General features: G+C 37.8%; 1 protein-coding gene across 1 annotated transcript in view; it reads right to left on the bottom strand.

Moving 5' to 3' along the window:
• Positions 1 to 4,135: 4,135 nt before the first annotated feature.
• XKR4 (XK related 4) overlaps positions 4,136 to 14,468 on the bottom strand; it is a 211,497-nt gene continuing 201,164 nt past the window's right edge. Inside the window, exon 3 of the mRNA XM_041412913.1 lies at positions 4,136 to 5,082. Within this exon, the coding sequence (XP_041268847.1) occupies positions 4,136 to 5,082 (947 nt within the window). The remainder of the gene's footprint in view (positions 5,083 to 14,468) is intronic.

Raw genomic sequence — 14,468 nt, 5'->3', positions numbered from 1 at the left:
TTACAAAATCAGGCAGATGAGACCTAGCATTAAATTTTGGAAGGAAAATTTTCTCCAATTTCGTAAAAAATAATTAATAGAAAATTTGTTGGTTTGACAATGAAAATACTTATATATGCCATCAAGTCCATATAACCCAAGCAAAGAAACATTGCTCTGTCACAAGAAGAATATTTAAATTTACATAAATAAAATTGGATATTAGTATTTTCATTATTAAATATGCATGGAAAGAAAGTATTGCACATATTTGTAAATAAATTTTTAAAGAAAAATTATCCCATTACAGACAAACAGCTTTTAAAATAAGTAAAAAGTTTTCTCTTACATTTTCTTACATGTTTTCTGAATGAACATGGGTATACATTACCTTTATTTAATTAGTGATAGTAGCTGAATTGTCTCTTCTGCAACAGACAAATCCACAACTCTCCAAATTTTAGGACCAAGTTTTTAACCAGATAAATTACCATTAAGTCTGCTGCTAGGTTTGTCTGGCTCATTAGAACAATGCTCCCGTAAGTCTTACCGCTAACAAATAGATGTGATTGCTTTTCTTTGCCAGAATGTAAATATGAAAATATGAACTTTTTTTATATTCCTGTATTCTGCTGTGAAATTTAAAAGGCCTGATGTTTTCATTATTTGAAACGCAAAAGTTCAGGTTTTTTACAAGTCCCTTTTTAAAAATTTTATTTTTGCTATTGCTGTCTCAGTTGAACTTTATTGATTTTAGAACTGTCTGTGGCAAAAAGAAGAGTGCATATTGATTATTAACTGTCCATAAGGCCATAATGGAATTTTGGCATGGACTATGTTTGTTCTTGGCAATTTCTATAAAAAATTCTTACAGCTTTTAATATGATGACTCACAGCAATGCAAATTAGGAAACTGTCCATGCAGTCATCAGTGTTAAGTCACTGCCCTGTTCTCAGTGCAGGTGACACTGATGTTATGATTGTAAGAGAGCAAGATTTTGAAGAGCAAATTTTGACTTAGTGCATAAGGACTTCTACCCCTGCCTCAAACCACCAGACTGAATTCTGAGGACAAGGTGTGCACATGTAGTGCTGCGTATATATATATATATGTACACAAACACACATATATATGTCACTCTGCACTCACACCCTGCAGTAGTTTCCTTTAGATAAACATTTTTGCAAACATTAGTTTAAAAAATTAAAAATGCTGTGAGAGTAAAGAAAATAAATGCTAGGCATGAAAAACCGCATGGATAAATAACACCTCTGTGTCCTTCCTTCCAAAACCAAATAAAAGCAAATCAAACAAACTCATCCCAAACCTTCTTCAGAAACCTTGCAATGCAAGCACTGGTGAAGACCTTAACCCTTTAAATTCCATACAAAGCAACTTTTCTTCAATTCTGTAAGCCTGGCCAAAGGGCTCAGAGCTCTGAGGAAGAGTGAGAGGATGAGAGGGACTTCAGAAGAGGCAGAGCCTCGCTGACAGCAGCGATGCTGGCCCTGTCCCCAGGAGCTGCTGGTGGGAATCTGAAGCTTGAGAAGGCTGCCCACTGTGCCTCACTCAGGCTGCAATTTCCGAGTTGTTAAAGCAGCAGCAAACACTTTGAACTGTCTCCAGAAGAAACCCCCACATCTTGGATCACAGAGCTTACATTTGCCTTCGTTGTAAAGAAAAACAGCAATTTCCTTGCATGAACTGGAATTTGGTTCTGGAGTGAAGGGTCTGTTGAATGCAACAGGACAAAGGACTTGCTTCCAAAATATTTTTTTAGCATTTTTTTGCAGTGGTATATTTTCTGAAAAAACATGAGTGCTTTTCTGTGAATAATCAGCTGTATCTCCATGAGGAAAAGGGTAATCACTTGTAAAAAGCTTCAGGTTTGGACTATCAAAGATTTGTTTTCTTTAAAAAATTTTTATAGAGGCAGTTGGCAATTGCTTAATTTGAAAATACCTAAGAAACCCCTGAAGCATAGGTTTTTTTCTCATCTGTGTAAAGTTCCCTCTGCTTTGCAGATTCCTGCACTTCCACAAGTTTTTGTTTAGAGGAACTTGCCCCAGCAAAGAACAACAGGTATTGAATATTTCACTAATAAAAAAAGTCAACATTAAAAATGGCTAATTGAACGCATACAAACAAACATAGTCTGTGTAACCTTGGCCATTTCATAGTACAAATATTTGTAATAGGAAAGACAGAAATTTACCCAGCAGCATACACAGCAGTGACTACACTGGATATATGTGACAGTCCAATTATCAGGTCTTCTCCATCCTGACAATGCCATTTACAACAGTAACTCTTCAGTTCTGCTTTGCTCTCCTAAAATGGATGGAAATAGTTATAGCAAATTGTTTCTCATGGAATCATTTGGTGTCTTTACAAGCCACTTACATTTGAAGCAGGATCCACAGTTTATAGAGTATTCTAAAAGTACCCATGTAGGCTTTCATATGGCATTACACTGCAAAACAAATCCATAATGTGTGAAAACCAGGTTTATGTCAACCTGCAAAAGCCATTTGATAAAATTCATGGACCAATTCTTAAAATCTAAGCTACAAAGAGAATGAAATGTATTAAAAGATTTGAGGTTTATAAAAAGTAACCTTTTATACCATATTTTTACTTTACAAAAATATTGAAATAATCCATGAGTTTTTCACTCTGCACCAGCTTTAAAAAAAATACTATCAAATTTTGACTTGCACCTTTAATGCATCTGAAAGCACCATCAGGGGATACTTTTAACATAAAGTATAATACCTTTAACTAGATTTAGGGAGGTATTTAAAACCCAAAAGCTTGCATCAAAAACACTCTATTACAAGAGATTCTAATTTTTAGACACGTCTGGACGCCAGTCTTGAACAGGCAGAAGAAGCTCTTCCACGTTTGTATTATACTTCGGTGAATATACTTACTAAGAGGCAGCTGAAAGCCTTTAAAAGACATCACTTTCACCTTCAGGGGGAAAAATCAGAGCTGTCTCTACACATTGAGAGCTTGGTTGGTCTTTCCTGCTTCTTTTTCTGGTAGGGCTTGTGCCACCTGTTGTGTCCCTCAGGCAATATCAACCTTGCAGTTATACAATGTTTGGCACTAGAAGGGCATGGCATGTCAGTCTCTTGTCACACCTGCATACATTCACACACTGAATCATGCGTTCTCAGTCCTGAAACAGAGAAGTTTCAGTGTGTTCAGCTCCTTGTGGTTTCTTCTGAAATATCTGAAAGGGGTCCTCCAAAAAGTTTAGAATATGAAAACTATACTTCCTTGTTCTTTTACTTTTTTTTTTTTTGCAAATTGTACACTGAATCATGATTATCATTTAATGAATATCACTACGTGCTAGAGCTCCTTATTTCTCCTCAAAACTAGAAGTGAGCTGCATAGAGTTTCTGTTGAAAATAATATCAAGAAGTTAATTGCATTTGAAAAAGACTTTGAAATTCCACAGAAAACAAACAGTTCTGGTAATGTTAACTTTAATGACCTAGTTAATCAGAATTTAGTTTATTTTCCATTGACAGCCTTATAAACTTGATGACATTTCTTTTTAATTAAGAACTATTCTGCAAACTTATTCTAACCTGAATGGTTGATTTATGGGAGTGTTGAAGACTACTAAGCTCCTGGGTTTTGCCCCAGAAAACAGTTTTCCTAACAGCAACACTGTGTGCTACACTTTTGTTATTTTTTAAAAGGTGTGGGTTTTTTTTTTTTATTTTTGCCATTGATTATTGAAATATCAATCATTCATTTCTAAAATAAAATGCACGACTGGCTGAAGCTGAAAGCTCTGGTCAGAGCCTTTATATTGGTTTGATTGTAAGTACTGTGCAGTCAGTGTTTCATAGCAGTGAGGGGTAATGGATGAGTTCCCCCCACTGATGTGACTGATCTGTATGTCTGGGTCAGGGTTTGGGGTTTTTTGAGGCTTTCAGACGATGCTGCTGTACCAGTGTCCTGCAGACAGACTGCACACAGTGGATCAAATGATAATCATGATGATAGCCAGACTAAGAACGCTATAGCTTGCTGCTCTACTTATAGTACGCAGTTTGGTTGTTCCTACAGCCCTACTGTCAACCCTTAATTTGGACTGTAACGTTGGAGCTGCTCCAAGCTGTGTTTTTGCTTTGTTTACAATGTGGTTTCATATTCCAAGCGCTCCTGAATAAGGGCATCATCTTTATACTGTAGCCGTGGAGGAGCAGGGGAACATTCAAACGCTAAGATCGCCTTCCTCAGGCTTCTGTCCAACACGTGTCTCTCCCATGCTGGGTACCTGTTCCTGAACAGATCGATTTTAATGACAGACTCCTCAATCCTTGGTGGCCGGGAGGAAGGTGTGGATGGTGCAGTGGGTCTCACCTGAAACACCGGCACACACCCATCCCTCTCCGCAAATTTTTGATCCCGCTCACTCGTGACGCTCCGGTTGTTGGAGATGGAGCGCAGTGTGCTCGTGGCCACTTCTGGGGGAAGGGTGAAGGCAGCGGCAGGGTCCTCACAAGCACAGCTTGGTGACTGCCCAAACCTTGGTCCGTTGGGGTGAAAGAAGGCATAGTACATTAGCATAAAAACAATGCCTGTTAAAAAGCTGCTGAACACTACACACAGTGCTGGTATGGCAAATGCATCGGAGATTGGAGGGGCCTTGTACAGATACCAGAGAACACTCAAGGCGGTGTTTTCTAAAAGGATGACAAAATAGTAAATGAAAAGCCTACAGCGTGTCCTCCCTTCCTTGACGTTGAACCAGCTGAAGATATAGATTATCCCAACAACCATGTCGAAAACTATCTCCTCCCATTTAGTGATGCAAAACTCTGTTTCGCAGTGAACGATCCAGAAGGTCATGATGCACCAGTGCAGCACGATGAAGATCCCAAAGTACAGCTGGAAAACCGAGGCAAACAGAGCAAAAGTAATGACCCTTGCTGCTATGGTGAAGAAGTGCCAGCAAAACTGGATTATAACAGCCATGTAACTGATCGGCTTCTTGTCATCGCGGGAGTCACGGAGGGCCTTTTGGTAGGAAGCCAAAGCCCAAGCCAGGGATACAAGGGATGCTGCAGCAGTAAGACCTAGGAGGAAACAGGAGATGCAGTTAAAGCATAATTAGTATGTCAGCACTTGGCTGAAAACAGTGAGATCCTTGCTGCTTTAAATATGTTCTCCACCACTGGCACAATAAAACCTCTTCCCTCTCCTTTAGCTCAGAGAAACGAACCTCTGCTGCTGACATTTCATTGCCCAATGCCGGATACACACAAAAAAGAGCAGCTTTTAAACCATGCTCTGAACCTCTTCTCTAGCAATTACATCTTTGAAACACATTAATTAATTCACAACTTTGAGCAAGTAGGTGTCTCTGTCTTCTGTGTGATTTAAGGGGACCTGCTGTGGTTTATGTTTTCAAGAAAGAATATGAATTTTCTGATTTTGATAAGTCATTAAAGAAGCCTAATATAAAGCAACCAAGTTTTTCTAATTAAAATGTCAGCATCATCTACGTATAAACTAAATCAATGACAATGTGAGCATAAATCTACATAAAATCTATTAAAAATAAATTTATGTTACTCTTGTTATATCAAAATTTAAACTGACTGCCTTACTTTTGATGAGAGAAAAAATGCCCATTGTGATATTTTCACCCCTTTTAAACAGAATTTTAATAAGTAGAAAATGTCAAAACTTACTTTCTTCCATCTGGAAATTAAATTTATTTAAAAAATGTTGGATTTTTTTACAGAATTAAAATAGTGAGTAAAGATTTAAAGTAGGGGGCTATATATTTTAATTTATATAGCCATTCTTTCTCCAATATATCACAGAATTGCCTATTTACAAGGCCCTAAATGATAATATTTTAGTAAAATGTGACAAATATTTAAAGCATTCAATACAAAACTATTTCTCATGAGATTTAAAACACTAGTTTCTTGAAAATACAAAAACTGTAAAACAATTGTTAAAAAATAGACCTTTCTATACTTATTTTAAATGTGTATTATTCTTTTCTCCTCAAGGGAATTTGAAGGTAAATTTAGGGGAAAAAATGTTGCTTTGAAATGAATCTGACCTTTAAACTAATCTGTTGCTTCCACATACTACCAGAAAAACACCTTACATTCCCATTTCAAAAATTATATAGATCAGCATAATTATTCAACTGATAAATACTTACAGAGCATTCTGGTAGAAATGACTGATAATTCTTCTTTACTAGAAGATTAATGTTTATTTACTTACGCCTTGTATCCAGCTGCTTTGGATTGAAATGGGAATTGCAATTGAAATGCAAAATCCTTGCCTTTCAAGTGTATTTATTATTTAAATAAAATTGCAATAAATGTTGTATACAGAGGAAAAATGTATCAAGCATTGTATATTTAAAACTGGTTTACTACAAAAGCTAATTTTATATACAGCTAATGAATGAATTCATAAGTCTCAGGATCCCAGACTGAGAATTTATTCATAGGCCATTTAATGATAATGATGCTTCATCTTATTCTATTTCTAGGCAGTTCCTTAACTTTGAGCTAGTTATTGAAGTAAATCAAACTGGCATGAAGAAAACATTTCTTTTGTCAGCTTTTAAAAGCTGTTTAATCATTTCAACAAGCTTTAGTTCTGGATGCCTAGCCAGTATTTTTCTTCCCAATTAAACAGCTTTCTTTAGAACTTTACAATCAAGAATATATTTATTAAATATTATACATTTTAAGAAGTTATATTAATAGAAAATGCTAAATTTAAGCCTAAATACATGTTGCTGTTTACTTTGAAAGAAAACAAAACAAAAAAAGAGAATATTTTAAACGAGAAAAAAAGTAAGTTCTGGAGATAAAATCTGTTTAAACAATTCACTTGGCATAACACACTAAGATTTTGCTCAGTATGTAGTACAGAGAGATTAATTGCTTTCAGGAGGGATTCTGTCTGCTAGTGTTTCTCTGGCAGGGTGCTAATAATGTGAGCTCCCATGAATCCATGAACTGAAAACCCCCTCATTTTAAAAATAAAAATAATAACAAACAATCAGCAGAAATATGAAGTGAACTTAGGATTCCAGGGAGAATTTTTATTATAAAACTTCATCATTTTTCTTCCCATGCAGATGTCTGCATGAAAAACTACCGAAGTTACTTCTGGAATCTTCCTTCATGGACAAAATAAGCTATAAGCAATGAAGACAGGAAAGAGACATGGTATAAATTGGTGTTTTCATTTCTGACATGTATATTTGCTTTTTCACACTAAGCTGCCTTTCTGTATGCATTATCTCTGATGACAGCCCTGGGAGCTGAAAACGTAAGCTCTTGTTTTCCTGTAGGAATGTTTTAAGTATTGAAAAAACACAGTTCATTTCCCTCATGAAATGAAAAGCTGGGAAAGGTAGATGAATAGGATAAAGAATCTTTCAATCCAAACAAGCCACTCTGAAGAAGAACTCAAGAATAGCATTATCAGCACAGGAAAAAATTATGTGAGCTGGAAATCCATATACTTTCTTTGCAAATCTAACTTTAATGACCTCACACACACCCCCAGAGGTTTGAAGAGATATCATCAGTTTTGCATTAGGAAGTGTAAAATCATTCAATAGTGCACACAAAATACAATGTTAAACTCACAGGAATTTCCACAGTTCTAATGCTAATTAATTCATAGTCACTGTCTGGGACATAAAGAAGCAAGTACAATAGCTATGTAATTCTGTTATTTAAATAGTCATTAATAGGAAATCATCATCCGCTTTTGCAGAACAAACTCAGGGATACTGGCATACAGGAGAGAAAAGGAGACAAGGGAATGTACAAAAGGGAGGAACTGCCAGTTAATATATTATGTATCTGCTCTTGGCTATTGGCAGTGGTATTAGGGATATAGAATTAAGATAAAATTAAATGATTCATGGACTCCATCCATTTTTCTTTATTGATGAGATGAAGCAGTAAAGAATTATTGAAAGTAAATTAATAATGAGAAGAATGATGTAGAAATGATGCAAATGGTAGTTTGCTAATAAATGTCACTATATAAATAATTCACTGGGAATGGTTAGAAATAAAGTGAATTATTGTAGCACTAAATGGATAATTAATTAATTAGAATATATTGTTGCATTTGCTGAGTATATGTTCATATAAACCACTCTATCCCTATTTCAAAGAGGAACTAAAATACTATCAAACAAACATTGTAGCAATGCAGGTGCAGTCAGGAAGACTTATTTGTCCCTCAGAAATGAACAGAGACTGGACAAGATCTGTGGGGCCGCTGTTCGTGAAGAATAAGAATCAGCTTTCCCACTTGTCATCTGCAGTTTCTGGTCTTTTTTTTTGGATACTGCAGCAGCTTGCTGGTGTATTTGACTCTCTTGTATTATGAGTCTTATATTTAGGGTCCTGGTCTTGGAAATTAACACTAAATAGCCATTCCAAGTGAATATGTACACAAGCAACTATATGCTCATCCACTGCAGACTGTTACAAGCACCAGAAAACAGGAATTCTCTGAAATGGCCTTGGGAAGCATGAAAGCGTGCTCCTGTTTCTTTTTTTCTAAAGCTGAACCTTTAAACATTTTCCGCAGTATATGATTTGATCTCTGAAGTTCTGTCCTGAAGCGGAAAGAAATGCAGGCTTTGCGCAGGAAAAACACCACTATTTGCATCAGCAAAAGAATGCTTTTGTATGGTTCTAAAGTGGACACCTGAAAGACTCTAAATAGCAAAGAGTGGGAGTGTACCTACCCACTTTCAGCCTTTGCAGCATAGCCCATACACAATAGTCACAACAGCAAGAAAATAGTGCATTGTATCAGGACCACATTCTGCCAGGAACTAATTATAATCTGTTTTGAGTGAAAAATACAATTTAACCTCTTTTATTCTGTGAATGGTTTGCATTACTTAATTATATTATTTGAATAAAGGAATGATATTTTTTAATTACAAATGAGTTTCGGATGTTCTTAACATAGTGAGAGTATATCAGACTTTCTGTCTGATAAACAAAGAACAGGATTGCTTTGATTCAATCATAATTTTAATTTCTTTCCCTGAAATTATTAACTTCCCCATATATGATATGTACTTTCATTTTATAGATTGTGGCATTTCTCTGTGTATACTTTAAATATAATACATAATACACTGCAATGAACTACAGCTCATTAAAGACAGAATAAAAAACTAACACACATGACTTTCACAAGTGAAAGCAAATGCATATGAAGGAAAAGATAATGTATACAGAGACAAATGAATTAATACATTCACAAATGTAATATTGTTTCAAGGAAGCAAGCAAGCTTGAATAACTAGATGAGAATCAATGGAATTCTCCTCAATGGCATTTTTGAAAAACCTGATTTGGACTTGAACGATTAAAGGTATCTCCAGGTCCATAAATGACTTTTTTTTCTAATCATATCAGTACATAAATCCCATATAGCATAAGGACAGAACAGCTCGAGTCAGCTGGAAACCCTACAAACGAATTAACTGATCTGAGAAAGTGCTCCTTGACATTCAACCTAATTTCAGAAACCAAACTCCTGCCAAGGGAGCTGTCTGCTTCATCCTTCCTTTAAAATTTGTTCTCATCTCACCATTTCCAGGAGTAAATTCATCTAAAAGCAGGAATACCAAAGGCAGCAGGACATCTAGGTGTGACAGCAATGCCTGGGATGTGAGACTTTGAAACATTATTTTAAGAAAGCCTATTTTTTGATTTTCCTTCTCAGCTGGAGAAGTGACATTACATGCATCCAAGCTTCCAGGTGCTTCTCTGAAACACAGCCAAGGATCTCTAATATTCACATCTTAGTCCTTTAGGAAACAGCACATCAAACTGTATCCCCCCAGCTTCAGAAAATGTCTTGCTGTATTTACACATCTATTGCCACACTGCTCTGCAAGTACAGGCACAAGCTAAAGATTCATGTGGAGGCAGCCTTGCAGGCAATTTGAAAATAGCCTGTGGGTTTCTGCACTAATTCTTTTGTTCTCAAACACAGTGTATGAGAGCAATGTGTGTCATGGTGTACATACTGTCCTTCCATACGTGGTTTAGTACACAGGAGGCTTTGCAGGCTTTAAGGGCAGCTTTTGGTCATACCAAGGGACATGTGTCCAGGTTGTCAGTACGTGTTTCATGCTCATGGATCTCATTCCCTGATCAATACTGCGAGATGAAACCTAAAGATGAACCTTACTTTTGTTTCATGCGTTCCTATTTTCTAAAGGGATAACAATATAAACTCTTGCCCTAACCTGGGCTATTTCCCCATAAACTTATTGCCAAAATAATCCTATTACTTTCCCACATCAACAAGTTTGTCACGTATTAGCTACCATAAACCAAGATCAAAGGCTTTCTGTTCAACTGGAATAAGCTTCCTGATGTCAGAAAAACACTTTTTCCCTTTTTCTTAACTCCCACTACATCTGATTGTGACTAGATTGAAACGGCACCCTACTGAAATGTTCCACTCCTGTGGTTTTAACACTCAGACTGTTTCCTACCCACAAACATGGAAGTGTCAGTGTCTGAGGACGAGTCTCCAGTAGTTCACATTTCCAGTTTTTGCCACAGGCTTCATTCATAGCTGAGGATTTTCAAGGCAACATAGATGGTTTCATCAGCTTGCCAACATTCAGGTTAACTTTCTCCCACTGCTCACTGACGCAGATTAATGCAGCATAATCTGTGTCAGGAACTCCTCCTTGTTGAAATGTAAGTCAGAATTACACCTGATATTACTCCTCCTATGTGTTACACAATACTCATAGAACATGCTAGCATACATATGGGAATAATGTCTGCCATGATTCCTCTCAGCTGCTTTCAATAGACACTTCTGGTGTTACAACTTCCAGCTGCTTCTTTAATTTGCCTCTCCACAACTTGTCATTGCCCTGAAAATCAAGAAATACTCTCTGTATTGTATTACTTTCAGCCTTATTCATTTTACCTTATTCATTTTACCATTTTTTACCAGCAGTGGTTTGGACTCTGTGTAGAGGACCAAGGTTAACTGGCAAAAGTTTGGCTTATTGTATGCATCTTTAGCAGTTTCTTAGGGTCTGTACAGAACACCTGCCCAATGATTTATCTCCTGCTGCACTCAGAGTCTGATGCACCTTAGCAAATCTAAGTTTTAGACCGTGTTGAGAAGCTTCTGCTGAGCAGCAACCCTGGTCATAGCTTTGAATACATGGACAATGGTCATAATTTTATTTCAAGATAAAATCAAGCACGGTTTCCCTTTGCCTTGCCTCTAAATCCAAACTAGCTCTTTTACCCAGTTTTTTGTTGTTAGTGTTTCAGGAATTGTATTAGAAACTATGAATACAATCAATACAGATAGAGAGAGACAACTTGATATGCAGGAACCACAAGAACCACGAAAGTTGGCTCTCTCCTGTCTTTTAAAAGACTACAGTAAGTAATTGAGATCTCTCTTTCTTCACAGACACCAAAAGCTCCACTACCTTCTCCTCTATCTGTAGAAGTAATTGGCTATTTCAGATACTTGCATGGAAGTTTCGCTGTCAGGACACTCCAGCTAAGGCCAGTTACTAGCTCACATGCTGGGTGATCTCTTCCCCTTCAATTACATTTTTCTAAGATTTGTTATTTTCTTGCTCTACTAAAGATGTGTTAGGCTTAAAACTTTCAGTTTAGGAGTCCTCATTAGCCGCCAATCAAGTGCAGTCCTTCAGTGGCTGTGACAGCCACCCGGTACTCGTGTGTGCTGAGCAGTCTGTGTGCTGCCAGGCTTGGCAAGGCAGCATGAGATCATTTTGCCTGTTAGGAATCTAAACTTAGATTCTGTACTTTCACAGCCAGACTCCTTGTCTGTTAGGTAATTTGGTGTCTTTTATTCCAGTGAAGTACGTGCAGCACAAACATACCCACTGACTCCAGGCTCATTTCCATGATTTCTACATTTCAGGGCTTTCAGTGCCTTGAGCCTGCTGCAAGAAATCAAGGGATTATTTGGAGGATACAGCAACTCCAAGCAGAACAACCCCCCTGCCATTAGCTCTTAAGAAACATCATGACAACCTAATGCTAAGTTAAATATAGGGCACCACCTACAGAGACAGCTCCGCCTGCACTGCCCTGTGCAATGGACTGTGGGCACGGACACCTTCCCCAGCACCCACGGCAGCAGGAGCAGCCCTCTCCCTGCCACCCAGCAGGAGAAAGAGAAAAAGATGGAGCTTACTAGACATGTAAAAGATCCTGTTAGAACTTAAATCTTGAGGAAATGCCTTTCTGCTGGCCCACATTTCTGTGATTTCACTGGTATTCTTCTGTTGAGCCTTTATATGCTTTTGCTTATGCAGCTTCTGTACAAATTCTGTCCTCATACATTTCACTCATTTGGAGGAACCAGCCACACAGATTTTCTTTCCATGGCATCTAACAAGATCAACTGGAACTCTTTTAATGGGAAATGCTTTGGAAAAATATTAAAGTGACCCACCCCACCTCCCAACAATATACACAGTAAATGCCATTTGGATTATTTAAGTCTTCTATTAAAGAATACACAAAATTTAAAAAATATATTACTTATCTGTGAGAATGCATAAGCATGAATAGGGAGAAAATTAGTATTAGCATTTGTTTCTTTTGCAAAGTCACTGTGTCAGCTGCCCCAAGGTTTGTGTGCCATCCTTCTCAGCTCACAGGGCAGGAGCCTGCCAGATTTTGGTGGCTGGCTTGGCACTGCTGCAGGTGTGGACTGAACCCACACGTCAAAAAAGGGCAAGAAAGTAAACCTTTGGACTAAAAACCCTCAGAGCAACAATACAAAACTAGAACTGAAATGGTTACAAAATTTGAAAATAAATCTGTTGAAATGAAAGCATGGTGGTGCTACAAACAGTAGTGGTTTCCTAATCAATTTTCCATGAAACTGTTTTCTAATTGTTTTCTAAGTGTTTTCTAATTGGGTGTGAGGTGCCCAAGTGTTGGCAGGGAGACACATAAGGTAGCCTCCATGAGGAGAGGTCAGAGCCTGTCCCATGTGGGACACAGTTGCTTCCAGCCAGTTTCCAGCCAGCTCCAAAGTGACCCACCACAGGAAGCAGCTGAGCACACCAGCCAATATTTTGGTGCCTCTGGAAAACATATTTAAGAATGGACATTTAAAAATGTCTAATAGGCAGAGGAGTTGGCGGGGGTGGGGAAATAAGGATGAGAGAGCAGCCATGTAAGCACTAAGGTGAAAGAAGAAGGAAGGGGATGAGGTTCTCCAGGCAACTCTGGGAGAGAATCATGGTAGAGCAGCTAATTTCCCACTGCCTGTGAAGTACCATGACAGAAAGTATTTACAGCCTGCAGCCCCTGCATAATTCTTGAAGCAAAGTATGGCCTTTGGAGAGCCCATACTGGAGCAGTTTTTTCTTGAAGGAACTGTATCATGTAGGAGGGATACCATGCTGAAACAGGGGAAAAGTGTGAGGAGAAAGAAGCAGGAGAGAGAAAATGGTACTGACTGACTGCAGTTCCCCATTCCCCATCCTCCTGTTCCACATGGAAGGGAAAGGCAGAAGGGTCAGGGATGAAAGAATTAAGTTTATTCTGGTAAAAAGGGAATACAGGGTGGAAATCTTGCTTTAATTAGTCCATGTTTCTCACTATACACGTGTTTTTACTGGCAATAAATTATATCAATTATTATATTGAAAGTTGAATCTGTTTTGCCTGTGGTGGTACTGGTGAAGTATCTCCCTGCCTTTACCCCAGCCCACAAGGTTTTTTATCCTCTTTTCTCACCCTGTCCTATTGAGGAAGCAGAGTAAATGAAGAGCTAGGTGGGTGTCTGTCTGCAGTCCGAGGTAAACCCATCACTGAATGAAAGGGTCATGAATCACCTCACTCCAATATATTTTTGCATGCACAAACTGTACATATGGTCATGGCTTTAGGGGTCAGGTTGTATCTGTTCCCTCCAGGACCACTCAAGAAAATTATTTTTTCTTTGCACAAGGATACATTAAACATTCCACAAAATACTGTAAACCATCCTTCCTCTGAAGGGTGTCTTGCCACCTGCCAGTGACCTACAATGTACTGACTGCCTCAGGAATGGATGTCTGAGAATATCAAAGCTGTCACATTATTTCCTGAGATTTAATGAGAGGATGTGGGAGAAGAATGCACTGAATACCCGGGAGAATTGGAAGGTTACTACAAACACAGTTTTTCAATGCCTGTAGAGAAACGTACAAATTCTGTAAAAAGAAACACCTATAAAATTTTTGTGTTTTAATTTAACATAGTCACAACAAATTCACCACCTTAATTTTTTTAGCAAAACATGTAAAAGATTTGATACTTCAGAACAGTGCTTCATAGATGCAGAGATATATTGAAAGTGAGACAGCACTGTAACAGTATAAAATAAAAGACACTGAGCATTGCATCATGAACACTGA

Source organism: Onychostruthus taczanowskii, unplaced genomic scaffold (genome assembly GCF_017590055.1).
Source record: "Onychostruthus taczanowskii isolate IOZ18803 unplaced genomic scaffold, ASM1759005v1 scaffold4, whole genome shotgun sequence".
NCBI lineage: Eukaryota > Metazoa > Chordata > Aves > Passeriformes > Passeridae > Onychostruthus > Onychostruthus taczanowskii.
Note: the sequence above shows the minus strand (reverse complement) of the source record. Positions and strands in the feature narration are given on the sequence as shown.